General features: G+C 42.7%; 1 protein-coding gene across 4 annotated transcripts in view; it reads left to right on the top strand.

Moving 5' to 3' along the window:
- Nucleotides 1–7,051: 7,051 nt before the first annotated feature.
- HTR7 (5-hydroxytryptamine receptor 7) overlaps nucleotides 7,052–27,388 on the top strand; it is a 64,259-nt gene continuing 43,922 nt past the window's right edge. For all 4 annotated transcript variants that reach the window (XM_030570846.1, XM_030570848.1, XM_030570849.1 and 1 more), the window contains exon 1: nucleotides 7,052–7,770. In XM_030570846.1, coding sequence (XP_030426706.1) covers nucleotides 7,247–7,770 — 524 coding nt within the window. In that variant the 5' untranslated portion in view covers nucleotides 7,052–7,246. The remainder of the gene's footprint in view (nucleotides 7,771–27,388) is intronic.

Below are 27,388 nucleotides of genomic sequence, written 5' to 3' on the forward strand. Positions count from 1 at the left end.
CCTCAATAATGCTAACTGTAATAAACTTCAGAGCTAAGGGTGAACCATTCAAGAAATATGTTTGCTGATGATGGTTTTAAAGAAAGTCACATGAGTGAACTGGTGGAAGTCACTTAAGCACTTAGCTTCAGAGACTGTTGAAGTGATAATCTCACTTTTAACAGCAGTAGCTTCTTCTGCCGGAATAGAAAGAATATTTTCTTCCTTTGGACGAATTCATTCTAAATTGAGAAATCGTTTGGGACCTGAAAAAGTAGGAAAGCTTGTTTTTCTTTTCCAGATTATGAACATACAGGAAAATGAAGGCAAAGACCACTGAGTTAGCTGCAGAATCCAATATTTTAAGTTTCTCATGTTGACCTGGCTGACACAGTCAATTTAATGTTTGTGGATTTTTTTAAAATTTCATTTAACTATTTTAACAACTTTAACAAAAACAAACCTGATTTTTAAAATCTTTAATGTTTAACTATATTCAAAAATTCTTATGCTTGTTTTTTTAAAATATTATATGTCTGCTGTTGAAGAAAAAAATCCAGAATACATAACGTTGTTGTTTTAGTTGAATAAAACAATTTAAATGTCTGTCTGGTGATGTTCTCCTCCCAATACAGCAAAAGAAAATCCTCCAAATATTAATGATTAACCTGTTGAACCCGCTAACTTCATAAATATCAGCTTCAGTTACCTTTCGTAAATGGAATAATCAAACAATCATTCATTTTCTGATATAGCTGTAAAACTAATCTGAAAAGTTTTCAAAATAATTCACAAAAAAAGTATGTGTACCTTTTAAAAATGAAACCTACATCTATCTCTGAGTTGTGAAGAATATGTATTAATGTTATAACAACCAACAAGAATGGACTTTTATGTAGAAATCCATGATTAAATCGAGTCTTCCTGACTAGTGATTTAAATCAAATCCATCCTGAAGCAAGCCCGTTTATTCTTAAGGTAAAAGTATGACAGAGAAAACATAGGAAAACAATAAACAGATTTAAACATACATTAAAGATACCAGGAGTCACCTATCATTCTTAGTGGTTCCTAAGACTTTCCAACCCTTCCACAATGGGTGGTGATCCTCTAGGACAGAAGGTCCTGTCCATTTGCTGGAGTAGAAAAGATCTTGTGACAATTCATACTCATCCTTCTATGCCAAAAGACCTTTCTTTATCTCCTAGTCTCTAGAAAACCCAGTTTGAACCAACTGTTTAGTTTGTGATTGACTTTAATAACCTCCCTGCCCGACACACACATTATTTTTAGTTCCTGCAGGACCTGTGGTTACCCTCTTCCTGGAGAAAAACACAATCATACTTGCATATAAAACGTTCATAAATTAAATACAATGGCCTCCAAAAATACTGCATGGGGATGCAATATCTGTCACAGCTGTGCTGCCTGCTGCAGTCAGTATACGGAATGTAGTCATCAAAAAAGTGAAACATTCATTTCACATTTGTTTAAGTTGTGCAGATGCTAACGTTTATTTTAAGAAGAAAAGAAACACCAAAGAAATGAATGTTTACCACTCTGTTTTACTACCACAAAGTGGTGATGATTTATTTTCACAAAGCCAAAGAAAGGCAGTAAAGAAAATTGCACTGCAACATCTCGGCTTCAAGTCAAACAGAAACATGATGTGCTAAATACCACATGCTGGGAATAGAAATCCAGGTTCAAATAATAGTTAGCTTCAGATGGTAGTAAAATATGTTCAACATGTTGACAACATATCCTCCACAGGCTGGAGGGACATTTACCTAGATCTTACTTATTATTCCCAGCATGCAAATGCTCAGAGCAGCAATAACTTACCAGACCTTTATGGGCACCAAATGAAAAGGAGCTGCTGATTTTGAAAGGAGAAAGAGTTGAAAGGAAAGAATAAAGAAAGAGAAAAGAACAGGTAAACAAGCATGATATGAAGATGGACAGAATGGATCAGACATGGAAGGGAAGGAAAAAAGGGATAAAGAAATAGAGAGGAAAAAGCAAGAAAAAATTTCTGTTAATTGTACTTCTTTATTTTTTTGTACATTCCTGACACTATCCTGTATTTAAGTTTAGGGGGAAAGGAGGGGATGGTGGTTATTTTGTGCATTTTTGTCAATTTGATTGCCCCTTTGCTTCAAGTGGTTAGCCAGTATTCAATGCGTTATTGGGTTGTTTCCATTAGAAGGAGAAATTGATGATACGCATCAAATATTTCTTTGGTGCAAATCTGTTTATTTACAAAGAACATGTTAGGTTCCTTGCTCACTAATTTCAAACCTGCCTTTTCAGCCAGTCCTGTGCCCCAAGGACCTCTGCTCGCTGTCAGGGCCACTCATACCCTGTGTCTCTAGCTTTCTGCCTCTCAGATATCATCACTTGCAGCAGCAATTAGTCATTCCCTCAGCCTCTGCATTGCAATCATTCCCAGGAAACTTCTTGGATGATGTGGCTTCACTATGCTTAGGTTTTTCCACATGGCCCAGTGCCTTGGGTGATAGCATCCTATTGTTTCTTGTTATCTCACTCCGTAAAGGGGTTTAATTGCTTCTTCCACTTAGCCTGAAAAAAGGGTGGTTAGCCTACCCATCAACTTTAATTAGGTATATGATTGTCTCTTGATTAAAGAGTCTCTTGTTGGCAGCCATTAACATCTTCCATCATAGCAATATTAATCCTGCCGGCTCCTCTGTATTCTTCAGTTGTCAAGTAAATGCAGAAAAAGACAACAGCTTTTATTTTCATTGGATGGAGTGGAGAGTACGGGGTCACAGGGAGCCAGGGTTGGCTGCCTGATTCTTAGATGCCCAGCCCTGGCACAAGACAGGGCAGCAACATACATTGTTGGTGTAAGATCCTCAGGGACCTTACACCAGTGGAGGATCAACTGTGGCAGAACTCTGTCCCACCATGCCCCTTTCCATCTATCTCCTGCACCTGACATACCCCTTCCTTCTCTTTACACTGGGAGTCAGGGCAGCTAGTGCAGAAGCAATGGAATCTCCTCTAGTGACTTTCCACTGGCAGAGTGTTCCTGTTTCCTCCACATTTTATTGTCTTTAACTTCTTTTATTCCTTCAGATCTTGGTATCATAATCATCTAGTTGAGTCAGACCTGGCACTACTGAGGGGGAAAGAGGACATTGCCCTTCCCCCCCCCCACATATGATCTTCAAGGGGCCCCACAGGTATTGTCAGAAAGGCCAAAATGTGTGCAAAGTTATCCAGTGTTAAGCAGCAGAACAGCAGCAGATTGGAGAGGTTTCATTATTTATATATAAGCCCCTTTGTTTTCAGTTTAAACCAATTTTTACTGAAAAAATCCTGGTTTTTACAAAAAATATTCATTTTTTCTGATTTTCACCCTACTGTTGTATCAGTCAAATATATAAAAAAATTACTTGTTTTGTTAGGAAAATACAATACATTGCATGAGGTAAATGTATTACAATAAAACATTAGTCTGTGTGTATATGCAAAACTGCCTCTTGAAATAAGGCTTAGCCTATTAGTCTAGTGTATTAGTCTAGAAGATACACACAAACGGGCACATATGCAAGCTCTGAAGTGCATGCACATCTGAATGTACAGATGAATCTCACGGCCATCACGTACACATTTCAAGTGGTTAGCAGATAATGGTTTAAAGATATGACACACTAAAATGGGAAGAAAACAAAAAGCTGTACCAGAATACATTTCAGAACACAAGAAAGTCTTCAAAAGTTCTAAAAAGACCCCAAAGTGGAAGAAAAGAATGAAGTTGAGTAAATGCGCTGCAAATGGTGTTGCCCAATTATTAAATGTAAATATTTATAGGCTAATAGTTCTAAGTCTACAACAGTAAATATTTATTCAAATGAAAAGTTTTATTTGGGGATTAGAGAGAGATTGTTTTCTTAAACTCAGAAGTAGCATTGTGTTTGGAGTTGTTTTAATTCTGCAGTAAGCCACATTGAATTCCATTAATAAAAGCATTAATCTTCCGAATACTTCCCCTCATCCCATCTTTCTGCTCACCAAAATAAACACTGATATTTACCCAGAAAAATTATAAATACTTTTTCCCACTGATTTTCACTTGTTTTTGTTGTAGCAATAAATACCGATACATTTCTGGGAAAAATTAAATAAAATAAAACCCCCAAACCAAAGGCCCTATTTATATACTGTAAATCACACTAAAATACTGATACCATAGCCAAATTTTACTTTTTAAACCCAAGATTTTCCAGGTGTGAAACTAGTCCCTGGACTCCTGGAAGGTCAGTTGTTTTTTAAATAGTGACATCCAAGGCCTCGACATACCCAGTTGCACCTCCCAATAATGGGACCCTAGAACTGGCCCTGAGGTCAGTCAAAACAGTGAGAAACTTCCTTTTACAATGTAGAAACACACCATCGACTACTAAACTCTTGCTGGATAAGCAGCCTGCAAGAACTTAACTCTTCCTTGGGTGCAGTTGACCCCTGTACAGAGGGCCACCACAGCTGGGGTGCACAGAATCCCTGCTGCTGCCTTGTGTAAGCCAGGGAACGGTCCCGCTATTGTGGGGAACTTTCCTGGCTTCTGCGCTATCCCGATGAAGTGGGCTAGCAAAAGAATCTGAGTCCTTGCTCCCACTTCCTTTACTCAGAGGCCTTCCTGCCCTTGAGGACGCCCCTTCCACTTTCCTGTCTAGCAGAGTTCTCGTAACCCCAACAAGGCTGGGCCCAGGATTCCTGGGGGGGCTCAACCCCCAACCCTGCTGTGGTCACCTAGGACAAGGGCTAGGGTGTCCCCACTCCGGGGTACCCTCTCTGCACTGGGCACTTCTCTGACCCACTGATTATTCCATACAGTTTAAACAAATACAAGTTGTTTAATTAACAATTAATTTTAAAAAAGAATAAGAAGAAATGGGAAAGGTTACAGGAAAACACATCACCCCGCTCCATGGCAGGGAACATTACAAAGAGTGTCTCTGGACATCAAGGCAGTTCACAGTCTGTTCCTTGTAGGTCCCAGGCCTCTGTCTCAGGCCCTGGCTGTGCTGCAGCGATGCTGTGGGTTGGACACTTGCAATGGTGGTGGCCACACACCTCCGGGCTTTGGGTGGTGGGACCCTTCTTCCCAGCACCAGCCCCCCGTTGGGTTAAGAACCCCCTCCCAGTCTGGCCTGCAAGGACCGGCTGGGGGTGTCTTTCGGCACTGGGCCCTTTGCCTAAGGTCCCCTCCTTGGCTGGCCTCAGTTGCTCACCACACCTGGCTCTATGGCTGCATCCCTGCTCCCAACAAAGGATCTGCTCTCCCTGGGCTGTGCCTCTGGGTCTATGGCTGCAGCTCCGTTCCCAGCACAGGAGCTGCGCTCCCTGGGCTGTGTCTCTGGCTCTGTTGCTGCAGCTCTGGCCCCTCTGGATCTGGCATGGCTCTGCTCTCCAGCTCGGGCCCCTGCTTTCTCCTTAGCATGGCCCCACCCTGTCTGACCCAGGCAATTCCAGCTCACATGGAGGACGGGACCCACCCTGGCCTTCTGTCTCCTTGATTAGCCTGCCTGCCCTGTCAATCAGGCTGATCTGGAGCATTGGCCTCTCACCATTATTCCTGGGGACTGTCAGTCATTGACCCCTCCCCTTTTAGTGCTGGGAGCTAGCAACCAAAACACTCCCACTGAATGTTAGTAAGGGGGCAACAGTCTCCTTATACTTGCATTTGAATGGCTCCATCACTAGGCTGGGCCCATCCACAGCCCACATTTCAGGAGAGAAAGAAACAGCTCTGACAGTGGTTTTAACCCCTAGAGGGTCCACAGACTATGGCCTTGGCTACACTGGTGCTTTACAGCGCTGCAACTTTCTCTCTCAGGGATGTGAAAAAACATCCCCCTGAGCGCAGCAAGTTACAGTGCTGTAAAGCGCCAGTGTAAACAGTGCTCCAGCACTGGCAGCACAGCTCCCAGCTCTGTAAGCTAATCCCCATGGGGAGGTGGAGTACCTGCAGCGCTGGGAGAGCTCTCTCCCAGCACAGGGAGTCATTCAAAATTTTTAGGGGTCTGCAAATGCACTACTACAGGAGGCCACCCCCAGCTGTTTAGTGAAGATGAATGGAACAGGAATTAATTCAGACTCTGGGTAAACGAATCAGCCGTCAAGCAAATTAGGAAAGAAAGGCTAGCAATGGACAGGATTCCTTATGAGGCTTAGGCACCGGCAAGCTCAAAATCAGTGGTAAAACAGCAAGAGACGTTGCTAATGATATTTCTTGTTAGCTTCTCAGGAAAGCTTTGCTCTTCTTCACCCCCACAACGCGCATCCCATAGGTATCTCAGCCCTCAGCGTGCAGGACATCTGCCTTGCCAACACGCCTGTGCCCTGCTATTTCAAACAGATGAGCTCCTTAAAAGTCTTCTTCCTCCCGCGAAACTACGTGGGAGGGAAAAGCCTGGCTCCACATCCCCACGTCCTCCCGGGACTGTGATTTCAGAGGTCCCCTGGTCCCACACGGAGCATAGCAGAGTCTGCGGCCACAGCTAGGATGCTGGCAGCTACTCATCCCAGCCTACAGTCCTAAGGGCCCCTCCTTCTTCTCCCACCCTCCCCTCCTACCCCCTTTCCTCGCCTTCCCCAAGCAAGGGTGGCGGGGGACGGCGCAGAGAGGGGCATGCCCAGGACGGGTCCGTAGCTGCCGGGGTGGCGGGCAGAGCTGTGAGCAGACCCCTGTGTGACTCTGCTCCCGCCCCCCGCAGCCTGGGCGCCCCCACGGCCCCAGTTCAGCGGGGCAGGCTACTGAAGCCCACAGGCAGCGGCGAGCGGCTGCAGGAGGGCGAGGGGCGGAGCAGCCAGGGAGACTCGAACTTCCCTCCCCGCCGCTCCCGCAGCAGGTAGTCGGGGTGGGCGGGGTCGCGGGCCGGCGCGGCGGTGGAGGCAGCAGCTGCGGGGAAGAGCAGGCAGCCTCCCGGGTCAGGAGGGAGCAGCGGGCGCTGGGGGGCGCGCCCCCCCACGGGCAGCGCTGGGGGCACGCTGACCCCATGGCGAGATGCCCGCCCCCGCGGAGCGCGGCCAGTGGCGCGGAGCCGGCGAGCCCAGCGGGGCAGGGGGAAGCTGAGGCACCCGCCCCACCTCTGGTGGCAATGATCAGCTAACCGGGCTGAGGCGCTTCTCCCGCGGACTGTCGAGCCCGGAGAGCTGGGGGCTGGGCGGGCCCGGGGACCCTCCCCAGGACCCAGCGTGTTGGGAGCCGGCGGCTTCATGGGCAGCCCCCGTCAAGATGGTTATGGACATCAACAGCAGTCACGTGTCCGGCCACCTCCGCGCCTTCGCCCTGGCGGCTCCGCGCGAGCTGAGCAGCAGTGGGATGGTGGCTGGCTCCCTGCCCCCCCGCTGGCTGAAGATCATCCAGGATGTCATCGCCAGCCCCAGCCCCGCTTCCAGCCTGGCGGCCGAAAATGACACTCGCTGCGGGGAGCAGATCCTCAGCTACGGCAACATGGAGAAAGTTGTTATCGGGGCCATTCTCTCCCTCATCACTCTGCTGACCATCGCGGGCAATTGCCTGGTGGTGATCTCCGTGTGCTTTGTAAAGAAACTCCGGCAGCCCTCCAACTATCTCATTGTCTCCCTGGCTTTGGCCGATCTCTCGGTAGCGGTGGCCGTCATGCCTTTTGTCAGCGTAACTGACCTCATTGGAGGAGAGTGGATCTTTGGCCACGTTTTCTGTAATGTCTTCATTGCTATGGATGTGATGTGTTGCACTGCTTCCATTATGACTTTGTGTGTGATAAGTATTGACAGGTGAGTGCAAAAGCGGAAATGCCAACGTCTCGTGTGTACTTGGTGCCGTGTGTCTCTTTCTGTCTTTGACTGGAGCTGAGAAAAGCAAACCGAGTGAATGCCCCTGTTTGAACACTACAGTGGCTAGGAGAAAAATACAGAGTAGAAACAACCCAATCTTGCAAAATGACTCAAAGTTACAGTATTTAGTTTGATAAGTTAGCAGAGAAGAATCTTGGATGCTGACTGCAGCTGGCAAATATATTGTATTGCAATTCCACCAGGGGTCTCTTTTGCTTGCTTATTTTTCCTTGGGAAATAACAGATATTCTCAGAGGAAAAATTGATGGCATTTTAAAAAAAGAAAAAATCAATTAGATCATAGACTAACCTATTTTACACCTGCAGCCTATTGTTGCTAATCTACACACAGGCAAATACATGTAAAAAACGTGGACATTAAAACGGGGAGAGGGTGTGTACTGACTGCAGGACAGCTTACTAGTAGTTTGTTTCCAATGTTTAAATCAAGTTTATGGGTTTGATTCACCCTGAAGCTGAGGGAGAGGAAGCTTCAGGGAGCCTGCTGTGACTCCCTGATTCTGCACTGGGCCAGCCCTGACATAAGTTACAGCAGCTATATAGGCTGTTGAAATTTATGCCTCTGGAGGATGGCCACAGTAGGGCCAGTGCTCTGCCTCACCCCCACCAAACTCCCTCCCTCAGTACGCTGCCTATGTGGGGCAGCTGGCTCCATCAACTTTACACCAGCTGTGATTTCCTCTTCACCCAGTGGTTTTGCTAATGGCCATTACAGCCCGTGTGCTACCTGAGTAGTGCAAAGAGGTTAGAGCAAAGGAGAGGATCTGGCCCGAAGATATTTCATAATTTTATTTAAACTTTTGGGAATTTTGCTTCTATTGTCAACAAAAACATAGCAATCTGAAACCTTGAATTAAAAGCAAATGGATTTTATTAATCAATATATATCAGTAATAATTGCTAGCATGGATAGAGCCATAGGAACTGCCTTTTTGGAACAGAGAAGTGGTCCATTTATTTCTGTGTCCTGTCCAGGCCCGCTGACGAGGTGGCAAAGGGAGCAATTGCCAAGAGACCTGAGTGATTTAAAAAGGCCCAGGAGCCCTTTTAAAATTGCCTTGGCGGGCCACAGGACTCCTAGGTGCGCACGATCACTCTGGGGCCGGGCCCCGGTGTGGGGTCAGTTCTGGAGGTGACGAATTCATCACTTCCAGACCCTGCCGCCCCCAAGGACGGTCCTGGCCCTGGGGCCCAGAATTTCTGTCTGCGGGCCTGGTCCTGTCTGACAGTGTACCAGCTGTTTCAGAGGAAAGTGCAAGAATTCTGCAATAGATATGTATGGATAACCTGCCCTCGGGAAAGTTTTCCTCTTGACCTCCAACAATCAGAGATTGTATTATGACCTGAAGCATGAAGGTTTATATCCTACTATTACTCTTCTAGCTCATCTCTTTATTTCTCCTGTTTATTAATATTTGCTGTTACAATTGTGTATATTCTTGCTAACACTGTATTGACCAACCATTAGTAGAATCCTCCTAAGCTCTTGAATTCAATTACATCTTGTAGAAATGAGTTCCACATACTAATTTAATGTTGAATTTCCTTTCATCATTTTTAAATTTGCCACCTTTAAATTTAATTCTTGTGTTATGAGAATCGGTGAACAGCAGTGGCTGACTTCCCCCTCCCCCTTTTTTAAACTATTCATTGGTTTGTACACCCTTTTATCCATTTATGTGGCAAAGATTCTCAATTTTTAAGTTTTTTCATGACTCTAATAATTCTTGTTGCCCGTCTCTGAACCTCACATGCCAAGTAAGGCTGTACTACTGATGTACATAACTGCATTGCGATATATTCAGTAATATTCTTTATCCTGTTTCTTATACATCCTAACATTTTAGTTTGCTATTTTTGGCCAGTGCTGGGCATTGGGCAGAGGTCTTCATTGAGCAGTCCACAAAGATACTCAGGTCTTTGTCCTGAGTTGTTATCGTTACCCTAGTGATAGTGTTATAGTTAAACCAATGATAGAAGTTATACACATGTATCAAGGAGATAATATATTCTTTTAAGACAGAATCTGGAACTAGAATTACAAAGTGATTGATTTTTAATGGAGAAAAACAATGAAAATAGTCTCATTTTTACTTTGCTTATTCCTTGTTTGTACTGAACGAGTACTTGTATTAAAGCAGGATCTGTTGATTCTTAAAGAGTTCATACTCTCCTGCTGCTTATTTCAAACTTAAAATTATAATTCTCTGTGAAGACGGATGCCTTAACCTCTGTTTACTTCAAATCTGTTATACAACCATGAGTTGTGATGCTGTAAATTGAGGTTGATGTCAAGTAAGGAACAGCTGCAGATAAATCCTTAGTGAAATCTTACTAAATATTTAGTAACAACTGAAAAAAGAGAAATAAAGAGATGAGCTAGAAGAGTAATTATTTTTAATGGAGTTACACTGGCATAGAATTGGATTAACGATGGTGAATCAGATACAGGTTTTTTTCAAGGTAATCATGAGATATTAGTGACTTTTTGGAGATGTGAAGATGCATAGAATATTTTCAGCAACTAGTAATGACCAAAATTTTAATTTGAACAGCAAACCATCCCCAGATAGCACTGATCTCATGTTGTCTCACTTACTACTTTGTATAAGTAGAAAGCACTTCATTTTGGGGTGAGAGGTGCATATCACTGAGTAAAACTCTATGTGTAAGGTAGCAACTTGCAAATTACATGGTATGCATTATTTAAGTGAGACCTTTCACAAAGAAAGATGGATTTGATGGAAGTGCCTGTATATTTGATCTTGCTTCAGAGGAAAATAGCCTTCTATCCTACCCCAAAAAACTGCTCTGTGGAACAGTGTAGGGAGCATAATACACAGTAATCCAATTAGCACCCCCTTGTGGGAAAAGCAAGAAGAAGGGCTTGGAGACAAAACTAACATGTTGGGCATATCATTTTTCCTTTTCTTTGTTAGAACTCTAAGCAGAAATAGCTCTTCCTGCAGCAAGTCATCTTTCCAAGAGATGAGAATCACTATCAGTCCAAGGAAAATCTTGAAAGAACTTAAATATTTAATGAAACTAAAAATCACAGTTTCAAACAAGCCATTCTTTTCAGTCAGACCCAGGGGACAAGGTGTGCAGTCTCTGTGTGAAATTCACTCCACACACAGAGTCAGCACAATCTTCTGTACCACTTAAATCTCACTGAAAGCCCTTGTGTGCTTGGGCCTCATTTTCAATCATGTTAAGCAAAAGCCATGTGAGATGCAGTCTAACACTTTTAAAGTCCTGTTGTAACCTAATGTGGAGCCTACACCATGGCCAGCTAACATGGCTTCAAACTGGTTAGCCTGCATTGTAATGCTTCTTTTCAATCTGTTAAGCTAATTCAGTTGAAACACACACCCTTTTTGCCTATTAAGACATACCCTCCGCGTGTGGTGTTCCATAGCACCATGCAAAATCCTGAAGTGTTTATTCCACAGGACCACAATGCCTTTCAAGTGATGGCATTTTGTAATACATAAAATATGTGCAGTGTGTACCTGAGAGAGCGGAACAGCTCAATTTATTTGCATAATACTTTACTGACATTCAGAGACAGTTTGTGGAAGGAGAGTTTTGATGCATATCAAATGGAAGGCTAAAAGGAAATATAACTGAAAAGGTGATGGAATAATAGACCTATATACACTTCAGTGATAGGCAATTTGCCTGTCTTACTAAAGATATGCAAGGACTGTATCCAATGCAAGATATAGTATGCAATTTGTTTTTTTCACCCTCTGGGCCCACTTTTCAAATATAAGTTTCTGAATAAGATGTCCATACTCACCCTGGCTACTCAGATTGACACATGAACACATACAATGGGTATTTATTTCCCTAAGTGCTGCTTTTAGAATTCAGATACAGGATTTAATGATGCGCCATGTGGTTATTGAGCATCTAAAATGAAACCCAGACTTTGTCTGAAGTACCTGAATAAAACAGTTGGTAAATGTTTGTGCTTTAGGTTGTATTAATGAATGTGCAAAGCACTTATTAAAATGTTTGTATAGTGATCACTGACGCTTTACAGGCTCCACAGGGACTCAGCCAGATTAGGAAAAGCACACTCCAGTGAGTATCTATACAGGACTGAACTTAATAGAGAATCTAAGGTAATATCCTTGACAATATCAAACATTGGAATTTTAGGCTTTTTGCAGGCCGTATCATCTCTTATACCTTCACAGGACGAAAACCCCACAGATCCTCATCAGGTAGTGCAAAAGTGGGCAGTGCCACCTCTGTGGCATCCACCCTATATCTTGTGGAAGCTCTTCTGTGGGAATAGGTATCTGCCTATAGGAGGGGTGGGCTGGGTCAGAGGTGGTGTAGGGTGGAACTGGGGAAGTCAGGCATCATTCTTCCACCACTAGCCCCATGGAGATTCCAGAGCTAACTTAATATACTCACAGAGTCAGTGTTAACTTTGCTAAGCACCACATCTGTGCTGTAGGAACCTGTCTGAGGAGGAGTTTTGGGAAAAGGTATAGGCTGCAGAGACTTGGCAGCATGATTGTCCTGCAGTAAGAGGTAACCTTCCTTAAATAACAACTCTTATTAGTTGCTTTCCCCCTAAAATCTTCTCTTCTGGATCTTTAGCATATAGATTACACAAATTTATATTCCCTTAGATTCAAAAGTGAGCAAAATTCAGATGTGATGTGTAAGAGGGTATAGGCTACACCTCATTAACTGGGTATGCGTCTAAGGGGATTGTAAATTGGTGTGGCTCATACTGAGGTGCCCAGTGAATTCTGCCCAAAATAGCTGCACAAACCTAATTTGGAAGACAGTTAACTAAATATCTACATAAGAAGCAGCAACTTTTAGTTCAACTGAAAACCCACTCGGTTCCTTTCTAGAACTATTCTGGCTTCATGATTCTTTAGACGTTAGTAGAATAAATACTGTAATACAAGAAGAATTGTAATATTTTAACCAAACCTGCTAGAGTCATGCATGCTCTCTGTAAAAGCAGCAAAGAGTCCTGTGGCACCTTATAGACTAATAGACGTATTGGAGCATGAGCTTTTGTGGGTGAATACCCACTTTGTCGGATGCATGCTTTCTGGAAGACCTTTCGAATCTTTATGTTGCATCCATCATACCATGAGTATTCCAAACTTCCTTTAAGTCACTGGGAATTTGGGGTATGCCAGTAATGCAGAATTGGGTTTTATATTGTCACCACTATATTTATACTTGAATAGAAAAATCTCTCCTTTCTAAAAGAATTCTGTTCTTTCCTGATTCATTCATTAACACTATAAACAGATATATGTGATTTTGCAGTTACTAAGGCCAGGTCTAAACTAAAAAATTAGATCGACTCAGCTATATCGCTCTGGGGTATGAAAAATCCACATCCTTGAGCGATGTAGTTAAGCCAACCTAAGACCCAGAAGAATTCTTCCATCAACCTCACTACTGCCTGTCCAGGAGATGGATTAACTACAGCAATGGGAGAACCCCTCCTGTCGTTGTACTAAGTGTCTACACTGAAGCACTACAGTGGCACAGATGCAGCTGTGCCACTGTAGTGTTTTAAGTGTAGACATAATCTTAGGTCTCAGTCCTCTAAGGTGCTGAGTGTCCTCAGCTCCCACTGCAATCAAGTTGCCTCAGAGAAGAATGTGGATTTGAGGACACTCAGCATGTCCCAGGAACCCCATAATGCCTGGCAGGATCAGGCACAAGTATTGGAAGAGCAATATCTCTGAAGGCTTGATGAGGAAAGATGAAACCTCCATTTACACCCAAATTCCTGAGAGATCAATAACAATGTGAAAGGAATTATAGAAAAAGTATGTGATAGAGTAATTGCAATTATGGTATATATTTCAGCAGAATCAACTCAAAGAATTAGCTTAATCCTAAACATTACTACCATCATAAGGGCTATTCTTTCCATTTCTAAACGCTTTAAGGAACTTACTGTTTCTGAGTCTGTAAATAATTTATTATCTAGATGATTAAATATATAGCAGTGATGCCATGCCTTAAATGGAAAAGCAGCTAGACATTTCCTCTTTACTTTTGCCTTGTAGTTTACTTTTGCCTTGTAGTCAATTTAAACAGAGGCACCATCATTCTTTCTCTTCCAAGTTGTTTTATTTCTTTTTAAGCAGAATTGGAAGGGTACTGTTTAGAAACAATCTTTGCCTGTTCCTATTGTTTCTGCTGAAAAGACAGAGCTCTCGTCATGTTCTGTGCAACACCTGGGAACTACTGAGATGAAGAAACTAAATTTGAGTCTGAGAGATGTGATTACTTAGACTGTAAGCTCTTTGTGGCAGCATCTGTTTGTACAGTGCCATTGTGATCATGAGTTGGGTTCCTAGGTGCCACTGGACAACATATTAATAATAATGTGAAGTAGATAAACTGGTAAACAAATGCTCAGTTTCGTGAGTGATGCCTTTCATACATCTGGGGTAACTGCACCACCTCACAGAATGGTGCCAGTATATGCAATTCACCCCAGTGGGTGGTACTTGTCTGGATTTGTTTACTGGTCCCAAGGTCTGCAATAAATTCTCCCGCCTCACTGATTTGAGTTCCTGAATGGGGTTTAGTAACAATCCCTAGCCAACCATCATACAGTCCTTCACAAATATGCAGATAGCCTTATTCTCAAAGATATGCCTGTGTTTGTCAGATATGTTACAATGACACTTCAGGAATGAGGCTGAAATCCTACTCCTCCTGAAGCTGCCGAAGTTTAGTCAATGACTCCATTGGGAGCAGCATTGGGCCCTAAAGCATAATCTGTGTTTTGTGATTGCACAGGGGAAGATGAGAAAAAAAGTTAGGGATTAGGGATGTGTGAATGTTTAGCTATTCTTGTCACCTGTCAGCTACATTTAAGTACATTAGTTACTATAAAGAAAACAGACTACTCAGAATGTGGAAAGCTGCAAATTTTCCTGCACTTAAAGAGTCAAAAGATAATTGGGAAGGCTTAAATGCTGCAAAGTAGGTGGGATTATTGGATCAATCGCTAATGGACATTTTCAACTACATATATTTTGCATCTCTGCTTTTCGTTGAAATCAGCTTGTTGCATTTCCCATCTGAAAGTAACTACTGATGCTTGCTCCAACATGGATATATATTGTGGCTCAAATTTTAACAAGTGATTAGTGATATAAGGTGCCCAATTTTGGGGTGTCCACTTCAGAAAGGGCCTGGTGTTCAGCACTGTCGGCGCTGTGCATTTCTGACAATCAGGCTTCTTTTAAAGTGGCCGAAGCTGAGCCCACAAAATTACCTTGTCATTTTTTAAAATTTAAGCTTATGCATAAAAAAAAAAGTTTGTTCCCCAGGTCTTTTACCAGTCAGAGAAGGGAAGATTCCAACTGTTGCTCAGTGCCCAGAAATTACTTTGATGTTAAAAAGAATATATTTCCAAAGAATTAAAAAAAAAAAGAAAATTGCACAATTTATTTCAAACTTGTCAGTCAATTTAAAGGATGTGTGTAATTCCCGGAGACATTGGAAATGGACTCCCATCTTGGTGGTCATAGTAAAGGTTTCCATGAGGACAAACTGAACCTTTTCTGACTTGACCAAAAGGCTGTGACTCTATAGAAAACTTTTGGGTTTTATTCCTTTTAAAATATTTTAAAAGTGTAGCACAGACACTTCTTTTGGAGCCTAAGCATCAGATGGAGACTTCCATAAATACAGGCACTGAAAATGCAGGAAATAGTCGGATGTGTATAATGAAATTAATCAGTATATTTGCATTGATCTGTATTTTCTTACAGTCCAGTAAGCGTTTCTTTAACTGAATCAAGCCATTTTGTACTCATTTCTGTATTTGTCAGCTTATGAATGGCAAAATGATAACCTTCTATGAGGTTTGTCTAGGATGGGAAAAAATTGCTACAGTTACCAATGGTGAACTGCTCTATCACAGTGTCTTACACAGAAACAGAAGTATTTCCACAAGGAAATAGTTATAAAGCTTTTATTGAATAATTTTCTACAAAGACATGACTAGTATTCATGTGGAATTTGGAAGTTAGGTATGGTGATAAATGTTTTAGCCCTTTAAAGGAGTTCACTGGTATTGTTAGGATTATTCTTGCAGATGCCACATTGTACCATGGAACTTTGTTGTGGTAACTTCAGTGAGATCCAAGTAATAGAAAATCCAGTATAAATATCATCTTGGTATTGTATATGTGAATGTGTTCTTCAGATACAATTTGTTAAAATCCCGAATCTTGCATTCTTATGTACCTGCAAATTCTCAAACTGTGCAAGGAGTACAAGATCAGGGTGTTAATGATAATAGATATTATTGGGACTCCAGACATATTTAAAAAGGAACAGTTTCCTTATGCAGTGTACAGAGAGGTTTCTAACAGCAGTTACTGACAGTATCATATTGCATGCTTGACGTTACTATAGGTCAGATTTTGCCACCTTAGTCCATGACTAATTGTAGTACTACTTATTAATTAATGCTCAACCTTATTACACAGGAGGGCCACATAAACCTAAGCACAACCTTTTGTAGGCCAAACAGATTCTGCATATTTTAGTAAGACTTAATGTCACCTGTATTGATTTATATTTTAAGTTCATCTTGTTTCCTATGTATTTAGATAGACATGCTGTACATAGAAACAACCTGTTTACACATTGTGTAAACATGACAACAAAATGCTAATGAATCAGCCGTTAGAACAGTATATTGTGTTGAAGCAGGCCGTGGGTCTTATGAAATACTCTGGTGGGCCATGTACAGCCTGTGGGGCATAGGTTGAGCACCCCGATAATCTGTTAGCCTAAGGTTCCAGTGGGAGGAATTCTAGGAGTTCTACCTAGAGGCAGTAACTAGGTAGATGGAAGAATTCTTCCATCGACCTACCACTGGCTATATGGGGCTGTGTGTGGGGGCGGGGGGAGGGAAGGGTGGTTAGGTCAACTGAAAGTGTGGATTTTTCACACCCCTGAGTTACACAGCTGGGTCAACCTAACTTTTTAGTGTAGTCCTGGCCTAAATACCACAAGCCGATTGGGTCCCACTGAGCTAAGCGTTGTACAAATACATAATAAATGACAATCCCTGCCTAAGAGAGCAATTAAAAAATGCATGCAGTAAGATACTACCCATCGTAAAGAAGGAGGCACATTCTGTCTCTGTATATTTGTTACATCACCTGTGACATCTTTTCTGATGGATGACATTTATTTTGTCATAAGCAGCTATTTGAACAGCTCTAAACTGATGGAAATCAGTAAGCAACAATGAGCCTGACTACATCTGCTTGGAGCTGCTGAGCAGTGGAAAGCTGCACGAAAGGGGCAACCAAAGATTCACATTTTGCACTTAAATACTGTTTTAGCTGATTACTAGATCTACCCTTCTCGTAATGTGCTGGAGCTGATGAGCTGCAAACAGATTTCTGTTTCACATGTTACAGACATGGTCCTTTTAGAAATGCTTAGAGATTGATAGGTAACTGAACAGGCTGGTGCTTGAATAGGGCAAATAAGAATTCTGATATATATACCCCACAGTCACAATTAGCAGAACAATTAACCATCTCTCAGCGCAAAGATTAAACCTTCCCTATGATTTAAAGCTGACACACTAACTTTTGACCCACATTTGGACAGATTACAGAAAGTAGACACAGCTACATTGGGGTAATAGTATCTTGACTCCATTTTGATGGGAGTGTGTGTATTTAGATATCATACCACACGTGGGAATTACTTATAATGAACTTGACTCACCAAAACCAAACACAATGAAAGTTCAGCCAGAGGAATGAGTGTACCCAAACCCATCTCTGTTTTGGAGCTGCTGAGATTTCACGGGAATATAGGCCACACCACGTATTTGAGGAGGATGGCTGATGTAGACTGGTTCAATTCAACTCACCTTTCCCTTCAGTCCATTTTCTCCTTTGTCCTTTTGAGACAAAGATTTTGGAGCTGGCTGTCGAGGCCATAGGAACTGTCCATTTCATTGCATCTCCTTAGAGGAGGGAAAATGGGGACTTTTCTTCCCAGAAGAGAAAGAGTTAAATCAAGATTCTTATTCACTCTCCTCTTCCATAAACGTCTCAGGCCACTAAGCAGTCAGCAGAATAAATAGTAATTCTGATCATTCTAGTTGCCAATCCACAGTTGGCACATCCAAGAGAATGGCTGCCTATTTGGCAAGTTCTCAGTGTCCCAGTCCAGGCCTGTGTGATCCCATGGTAATGTTCAATCCTTTATAGCAATGTTGCAAATCTGAATAGACAAGAGGCTGCTGGCTGTGCATTTAGCCCAGCACAAGTACAAATTGTGCTCATGGGAAGGAGGCAGAGAGGGAGTGGAGCCAGAGTTGGACCAGAGACAGAGGGGGAAGGAAAAGTCTGACATATTTCTAATGGCGCTCAAACATCAGGTGAACAAGAAGTGCCAATAGGGCATGTTGGCTATACCAGTTTAATTCAATCCCTGAGACTTGGAGCTAGATCGCAAACCTCATGTGAATATTTGCTCTCCAGGACAACAACAGAGATAGTGCAGAACATCTAATTTTCCTTCTGTGTGCTGCAGGGAAAGCTAGATTTTAGTAAAAGAAGAAAATTTCAGCCACCAGAGATGGGCAGAAAGGATTAGGCACCTATGTTTTACTTTGTCTCTGTAATTCTGAGGACTCCTGTGAAAGCAGTCTATAGGCTTTCTGATACATACTGCTAAATAAGTCAACTTTTGAGTTTTGAAACTGAATAGTTTTTCATTTTCTACAACCATTTGAAATGATTTTGCCAAAATTAAGTCTCTCTTTGTACATAAAACTAGTATCATCATAAAGCCCTGAGTGAAAAATTAAATAGCTAGAGTGGTAAAGTTACAAAATCACTTACAGCTGATTATCACTAACAATTAAATAAGGAGTCAAATTTCACCTTAACACACACGACTCCTTTTGACTTCAGTGGGAGCTGCAGGCACATATCGGAGGGAAGAATTTGGCTCTGTTCGGTTAAAATATGCTAATAGCTTTTGTAGTTTTGTCAGAAAATTTCACACAGGACATCAGTTTTCTGGTACCCTTTGTATTTGTACATGCAAAGATAATTAATCATGTCCACCACTAAAAAATTCCCTTTGTGAGGAATCCGTAGAGATAAAATTACAAGCAGTTGCAGAAATATTAAAATAGAAAAATAAACCAGAAAGTGAGTCATATCTTAGCAATAACCCACATTCCTTGGCTGGTGTACAAGCAAGATTGGAAGTGCTAATAGCTGCAATAGTGCTAATATACAGAACTGACATCTTAAGAGCATTTTAAGGAAAGATAAATCAGTGGATGTAATCACAAGGAACTGCTGCATGTAGACAATCAAACTGCCTTGCAGCAGAGGGATAAGATTCATGAAACTATTACAGTTATGCATTGATATATTGCAATTTAACTGAATACAACAGTTTTACTAACTGAAGAGATGAGTACTCAAACAATAATAGTTACTAGCATTTGACTTAGAAAAATTTGCAAATAACTATCTTTGGGTTGAATAATGAACTATAAGCCACAAGCAAGGGGTAGTGTGTCGTTCTGTTCTTTCTGGAGCAGACTGGGAGGCAGACTGTTCTTGAGCCACATTCTGCCACTTCCTACTGATCTCCCCTGCTGCAAGGGGAGAATGCCCAGCCTTGGCCTAAACCTAGCACAGCTTACTTCCCCTAGAGCACTAGTGTAACTCTGCAAGCCAGCACATTGTGTGAGGCAATGCCAAGGCTCTGCCCTGTCCCTAACCACTCCCGCCCACGAGCTGGGGAATGTGGCAGGTCTGCAGAGCCTACTCTCCTCTTTTTGTACCTGTGGAATCACAAGGGAGTCAGGAGGTGACATACACCCAGTGCTTAATTTGTGCCAGGACTTGCCAGGGCTGAACCCCGGCACTTCAAGGCTTGGCAATTCACAGCCCCAGCATCTCTGGGCTTGCTGTGTCAGTTATGAAGGTAGAAAATTGCTTGAGCTCTGGCCTCTCTTTTATTACAAATTAAGCACTGCTTTCACCCACTTACTCCATTGTATAAGCCAGGCCACAATTTAGCCCACTATGTCGAAAAAAAGACCGTGGCTAGAGCTATGACATGGAAGAAATCTGTACCCAAGCTTTCTTCATTACAACAGTTGGGTTAAGGCAAATTAAGCACTGGTCATGGCAGTAGTTAAAGTGGATCAAGAGAAGAAGGAGCGCTCACCTCCCACCGATGGGACATCATCTGAGAGCCCAAAAGCTCCCTAGGGAGGCCCCAGCTGCTCTCACTTCAGATTCTTCCATCTGCTTAATCCTCATTTCACCAGCCAGTGAAGACACAGAAGAGAGGTAACTGAACTTCAGAAGCCTGCTGTGATCTACATCAGCCTGGGCTTAAGGCGTGCAACTGACCCAAGAACCAGGGAACCGCACTCAGCTCTGTAGCTGTCCCCTTTGTGAGCCACACCCAGCGATCATTGGGCACTGCTTTCGAGATAGGCCCCAGTGTTACATAGTCTGCGGAGAGAACAGTGTCCCAGCTTTTAATGGGATATTTTAAGCTTAAAAACTTATCGTTAAAACACAGGATATTTTGGTGAAACCTTTTATTATTCTGTGCCATGAAAATGCTCATAAGAGTCAACCTGGGAGATACACCATTGTTTTCTTGAGGTGATTTCTTTGCTGCCAGAAGCCTTAGCATTGAAGCTGTTTAAATATATGAAGCATAAGCTACGGTATAACTTTGAACCCAATTCTACCACCCTTCTTCCCACTGAGTAGTACTTGCATCTGGGGGCTTCTTGAGGCAAAGAATGGCAGGGCTTTGCAGAATGAGAAAATATTTTCTTTAACATGTTTTTTGAACGGCATCTATTTAAGTAGCTGCATTCTGTGGTATGGCTGTTTGAAAACTGCAAGACTGAGGATCAGTCCAAAAAGTGCAGCTTTCTTTAATGGAAAAACAGATCCTCAAAACTATTTACCTACAAAAGTTTTATTGGCCTTTTGATTTCCAGGGGATTTACTTTAGTAACTGCAATTTACACAAAAGGGTGTTATGCATGACAATCATCTACACATCAATGGAAGAAACTCCACCTATAATAATCTTTGTCCTCATTTTGCAACTGATTTTAAAAGCTATTAAAAGTACACTATACGGTATATTCCTTTAAGATAGCTGAAATTCATATAATTAATTGTCTAATGCCATGTGCTTGAAAAAGAAGTTTACACAATGAACAGAAGTGCATGCGGTTATATTTCAGTTTATAATGAAACTTGCAGCATGCTGTCACCACATTAAAAATGTAAAACTTCAAATCATGGTGTGACTGTTGCTAAATACTGTGTATCTGGCAGCAACATATGCCAGCAGGATTCTCCAAAAACAACAGTCCTCCTTTAATTGGGTTTCTAAGTAATTTTTAATGCCTTGTTTGTTTGTAGTAGAACTAGACAATTAAATGGGTTGAGAAATGGAGAATAGTGCAGAGAAAATAGATGATCCATGATCAGTTATTCATCTGTGCAGAGAATTACATGGGAATACATATGCCTGAACTAGGAACAGCTGATGGTGTTATTTTGATGCAAAGTGCTTCTTTAGTAGCCTATTAAGGTGTTGTTTTAATATTACAAACTATATGGCCCCTGCGGTTGTAAACGTACACTTTTTGGGCCTTTAAAAAATGTCTTTGCAGTTGGAGAAATCCATTTTTAGCACAAGTTGCTTTAGCAACAAGACTAATTGCAAAAGGCCATTGTCCTAAGTAGAACAGCTTTATTATTTGCTACATTAATTTGGTCACTAGCACAAAACAAGCTTCATTTCTTCAGAGATTATGTAATTTTCTAAGCAAATTAAGATGACATCAGAATATTCATCTACAAATAAGAAAATGTAAGAACTAGGGTCAACATTTCCAAACTTGGGTACTTAATGTTAGGCTCCCAAGCTCATAGTTAGACACCTAAATAAAAGTGGCTTAGTTGTCAAAAGATGTTGAGCACCAGCAGCTCCCATTGAATGCACTTAGATTCGTGAGTGCTCAGCTGTTATGAATGTCAGGCCACATGAATGCCTAAATATGAATTTAGGAGCATAACTTGTGATACCCAGGTTTTGAACTTCTGTCCTAAAACTATGAGGGGAACTATTGAGAACTGAAAGTACAGTTGCCTTTTACTTCTGCGTAGCCAGTACCATCAAGGACCAACAGCTCCTGAAGGCTGCCAGCCCAGAACAGGTAGAGGACCCACACCCACGGCTTATCAGTGTGATATGTAACCACCTGTGGTGGGGGGAAGATGGACAGCTTTCTGCTGATCCTCTATCCACCTCTATTGCACCCATGAACGTTGCTGCAGCAGTAGCCCTCACAAGGCAGGTAAGAAAAGAGATGGGAGAACTGGGATTCTGGGCCCTTAAAATCCCAGTTATCTTTGAGGACATTGTAGGACAGGCTCTCTATCATCAGCTGTCCACACAACTACCTTGCAAGTATCATTGCCTCAAAAGGCCTTTCATCTTGCAACTGACAGCTCAATTTTAGAAAAGTCAGCTTGCTGTGTCACTTGTGCAACCCATCCTACCTTCTCTTCCTGGTGATCACTTAATTAGTGGAAACCTTTCCATAACCCTTCTCATATGGATGTCATTCCTCAGGGCCCTCAGCTAGGGTGGGGAAGATTCCAAGTGGCTATATAGCACTCCTGCTCACACTCAGGCTATGACTAGTGTTTGTGGGCACAGAGCATGGTTGGCCTGGAGCCCAGCTATCTCCGTCCCATGGAGCTGGCCGACATACTGTTCAGTAGTAGTCTAAATTATCATTTTAGACAACTGGAGTCACAACATGGAGCCAAAACCTGTCCTCCCACGTGCAAGCCCCAGACCTAGCGAGCGAGGGGGAAGTCAGCTCTGGTAAGCTTCATGTACATACTATGATTTCACCTCTGTGCAGTTCTGTATAGTGCCATGTTGTATTATGGCATCTGGGAAGTGTAAATATATGTAGGAAAGGGAGGAGAAACAGCCTGGGGAAAGGAGTTCACCCTGAGCTGTTAGGTAGTGGACTCTAACTGTCCAAATTCAACAAGAGAAGCAGAGACTTTATCAGAGACTGCTGGAGAGAGCAGAGACTGTGGACCAGCGTTTTGCTTTTCCTTTGGGTTTCTTTCCCAGATTTGCAGCTTGTATAGAGCTGACTTTGTAGAACTTGACCTGGCAATGGCAGGCCTAGTGGTGCGTACTTCCCTTGCCTGCAGCAGACAGGCTAAGAAGAGCTGTCTCAAGGTGCTCACTTGGCCATTCTGAATCTAAATGGATTTGTGATGAGATGTAGGTGGGTAGGGGGATTGTTTTGTGAGTAAGCATTCTGGGCTGTAACAATCTGGGCAATTAATAACTGGAACTGTGGGGTTGGCTGTAACCCCAAACACAGTGCTTGGGGTTTGCTTGTGTCATTAGATGTTTATCTTGTCCCCTCAAATAAAAGGAGTTGCCTAAGGGTTCCTGGAAAGAAACAGCTGTAAAGGTGACCAGGCAGGACCAAATGTGAAGTTCCTAAAAGCTGGGAGCAGAAAAGGTTTCACATGGGAACTTGATCCAGTCATTTCATTTATTTTAAATGGAACTCCTAGGGTATGTCTATATGTACGGCGTTGCAGTGGCACAGCTGTACTGATACAACTCGTGGGGAAGCCGCTCTGTGCTGAGGGGAGAGAGCTCTCCTGTTGGCATAAAAAAATCAACCCCATGAGCAGCATAAGCTATATCAGTGGGAGAAGCTCTCCTGCCACCATAGCACTGTGCACACGAATGCATGTGCCAGTGTAACTTATGTCGCTCAGTGGGGTAGAATATTCAAACCCGTGAGTGACATAAGTTTTGCTGACTGGCTGTAGTGATGGGCTATGTCTACGCTACAGCCTTAGACTACATTGAATGTGGCCCTTCCTACTATTAACAGTACCCAGGAGAAGGGCTACACACTGAAGTCATTTAGGTTATATAGGTATAAGTGAAGGGAGAACTATGTGTAAGCATATTGCAAGTGAACAGCTGTGTAAAAGTAATAAGTGCTAGGGAAATAAAGTGAGGTTTGCTTCAGAGATGCCATGGAGGTGGTAGGTACATGCTTATATTGGTACTGAAAATTATCTGATTAAGTATGACCTTACCTTTGCAGCATTCTGCACCACATCTGTAGCATGAAAGAGGACCTCCCTGCCTCCTCCCCTACCGTCATCAGAATATCAGTGGGAGAATAAATAAAATAAGATCTGTAAATGGAAAAAAAAGTTGCTTAACTGAGCTACAGAGGAGGAGGAGATGGCTTATAATCTTCTCATCAGTTCCCAGTGAAGGATTTTACAATTGAAAGTACTGTAGGTAAATAGTGGTTGGAAGGTCTTAAAATTGCTGCTGCACAGGCAGCCTACCATCTTAAAACTGTCACTTTTCCTCCCTCAGTGCATCTCTTCCCTCCCCCATATTGCTCTTTGTTATTTCTTCCTTGGATTAATACTCCCCCACTCCACTGGTTTATTATAACATGTAGGGATTTGTAATTGCTGTTGTAATTCAGTGATTGGTCCTGGTTGGGTTGGGAGCTGACTCACAGTTGTAACAATCATAGAATCCCAGGGTTGGAAGGGACCTCAGGAGGTCATCTAGTCCAACCTCCTGCTCAGAGGAGGACCAATCCCCAGACAGATTTTTGCCCCAGATCCCTAAATGGCCCCCTCAGGATTGAACTCAGAACCCTGGGTTTAGCAGGCCAATGCTCAAACCACTGAGCTATCCCACCCAAGAAAGCTTAGAGCTGATCAGAGAAACTTCAGCTGAACCACATTCCACTTGGACATGTTTTGACATTTTAAGAATGAAATATTTCAACTTCTTGTTTTGAAAAGACAATGTAATCTTTTTTGTTTTAATATAACAAGTCAAAATTGAAATGAAGCATCTAAATCAACCTGAAGCAAAAGTTTGTTTGAATTTTCTATGGGAAATTTCAGGTTTTGCTCATATTCGGAACAAAGCCAATTTTTAAAAATCCATCATGAAACAGAGATTCTGTCCTCTGCACTCTGACAAACCCAATCAGAATATGGCTTTGGTCAAAAAATACATCCACACTTCAAGCTGGAGGTGTAATTTCCAGCTCCAGGAGACATATAGAGCTAGTGCACTTTCCTGAGTGGGGCCCACAGCTGTGGCTATGAGCTAGGCGTATGATTCCCAGTTTGCATAGGCAAACTCTCCTTGAGCTAGCACACTAACAATAGTAGTGTAGCTGCAGTAGCATGGACACAGTGAGCACCAGCACAGGATAGCTGCCCCAAGTACATACCTGCCTGGACCCTATGGATATGTACTGTATTGCTGCTTGCTGCTGTCTCTGCTACCACAGCTGTATAGTGGGGCTTCAGGCTCGGTGCTTCTACCTGCTACAAACATTCAGTTAATAACAACACCTTTAAAACAAAGGTATGGAAACAGTTATACCCTATCACTGCTGCCGTCTTCCCCTCCTTCCCACAGCCGGGGAGGGGCCGTCGTTCACTTTTGAAAGAAGAGAGATTTTCTCATTTTGAAAGTGAGGCTGTGACTCATATCCCAGTTCCCCTCTCTGCAGCCCAGGAACTACTACTTCTTTTGTGTGCCAAGGGAGATGATTAGCAATGTTTGAAGAACCAAGTCCAGATTAGTGAGCCAGTGGGTAACTTCAGGAGTGATTTGGAGATGCCATTGGCAAAAGACTGAAGCGGACATGAATTTATAACATAGTCCATAGTTTGCAACTAATGTCCACATTGACAAGATGCATTGTCTCATCTTCTAAAGGTGTAAGAAATTGACAGCACCTGTCATGCAGTGTTCTAAAACGATTCAGTGTATGCTGTTGTTTCTGGGGTAGGTTGAAGCCTGGAAGTTCATTGATCAGGTGTTTGTTTGGAATGTTTGCATTATCCCAGAGTATTTTTTCAGCTTGCCCCAAGATTGAATGAGGACAATTTAAGAGCCTTAGCCTGATCCCGAAGAGACTTGTGAGATTTCAGGTATGTCTTTAGAACCTTCTGGAAGTCCTTATGAATTGGTAAGTTCAGGTTGGCCATGGTTTGGTTGTACGCATGAGCTGTGTGTCTCTCTGGATCGTGAGAATGGGGCTGGGGGTGGGGAGAGTCTACGTGCCAGAATGGACAACCTTTGAACAAGAATCACCAGTGGGAATGAGGCTCTCAAAGGCTTTGTCTCTCTTATAGGGAAGGAACCTCAACCATGCTCCTCCTGTTCAGGTGGACATTTTACGCTGTAACTCTCACACACTACTCATTAGTAATACTATTGCCTGCCTCTCCCCCAAAGCAGGAAAGGGAACACACACCACACACAGCTGCCTGATGCCATTGATACCTCTGTTTTCTTGTACTCACCCTATCTAGTATTATTATTACTATTATAATTATTTTCATTGTTATGCCACAATGCTTCCAGAACATCCATGACTACAGGAACAGACTATTCCAGCTCTGTCCATTCCTGGGACTCAGCTAGGTCATATTACCAAAAGGGGTCCAACAGATGCGTCTTGCTCATGGAATCTGGCGAACCAGATAACCTTTCCTCTATTCAGAGCATCCCATGACACAACACACTACTTCACCTATCACAGTTCAAATAGGGAGGAACTGTCCAAGAAGACAGCAGAGTAGACATAAGAAACTGGCTACCAGACATCTACTACCTATCCACTACACAGGACCATTATCTAGGTAAGGACCCAAAAAAGGCACCACAAAGTTACCTGAACTAAAACAGATGCTGATCAAGAAAGACCTGCTGCCATCAAACAATACATGACGTTCTCAGTGATGAGTCTGATGCAGTTTGTATCACAGAAATCTACTTGATGACACCACAAGTCCTGTGCCAGGCCCACCTTGTCCACCCAGGATACTCTGCTCATCCTAGACCTCGTTTTGTCCCCTAGATGACTGTTTTAGGCTGCCATGTGGCATAAAGCAGCTGCAATGAAAAGGAGAATCAAGCCCCTTGTTTCTGTTTCTGTTTCTGAAACAGAAACTTTGCCTCTTTCTTCATGACTATGTAGTTTTCTGAATAGTCTCTTGGGAGGGACTTTGTCAACGTGGGCTTGCAAAAAGCCTTTATGTCAGCTGGTTTCCCTGTACCTGCTGTTTTGATGACATGACCAAATCTTTTTAATAGGTTAGTGAGGCGTCCCCCCCGCCCACCCCCGGCAACAGGGACACAGCAGCAGCAGGAACCAGCTCCAACCAGCTCTTCATACCACCAGCCTTACCAGAATTGACAGGGGACACTAAGCACCCTAGAAGGGGGCAGGTCTTTGCTTCTCAAGCTATCCTGTCCCTCCTCCCAACAGGGACAGAGCAGCAGCAGCAGGAACCAGTTTCAACCAGCTGCATCAGCCTTTAGGAAATTCCAGCTAGTACAGACAGCTGCAGCTCATCTCAGCAAC

Source organism: Gopherus evgoodei, chromosome 7 (genome assembly GCF_007399415.2).
Source record: "Gopherus evgoodei ecotype Sinaloan lineage chromosome 7, rGopEvg1_v1.p, whole genome shotgun sequence".
Taxonomy (NCBI): Eukaryota; Metazoa; Chordata; order Testudines; family Testudinidae; genus Gopherus; species Gopherus evgoodei.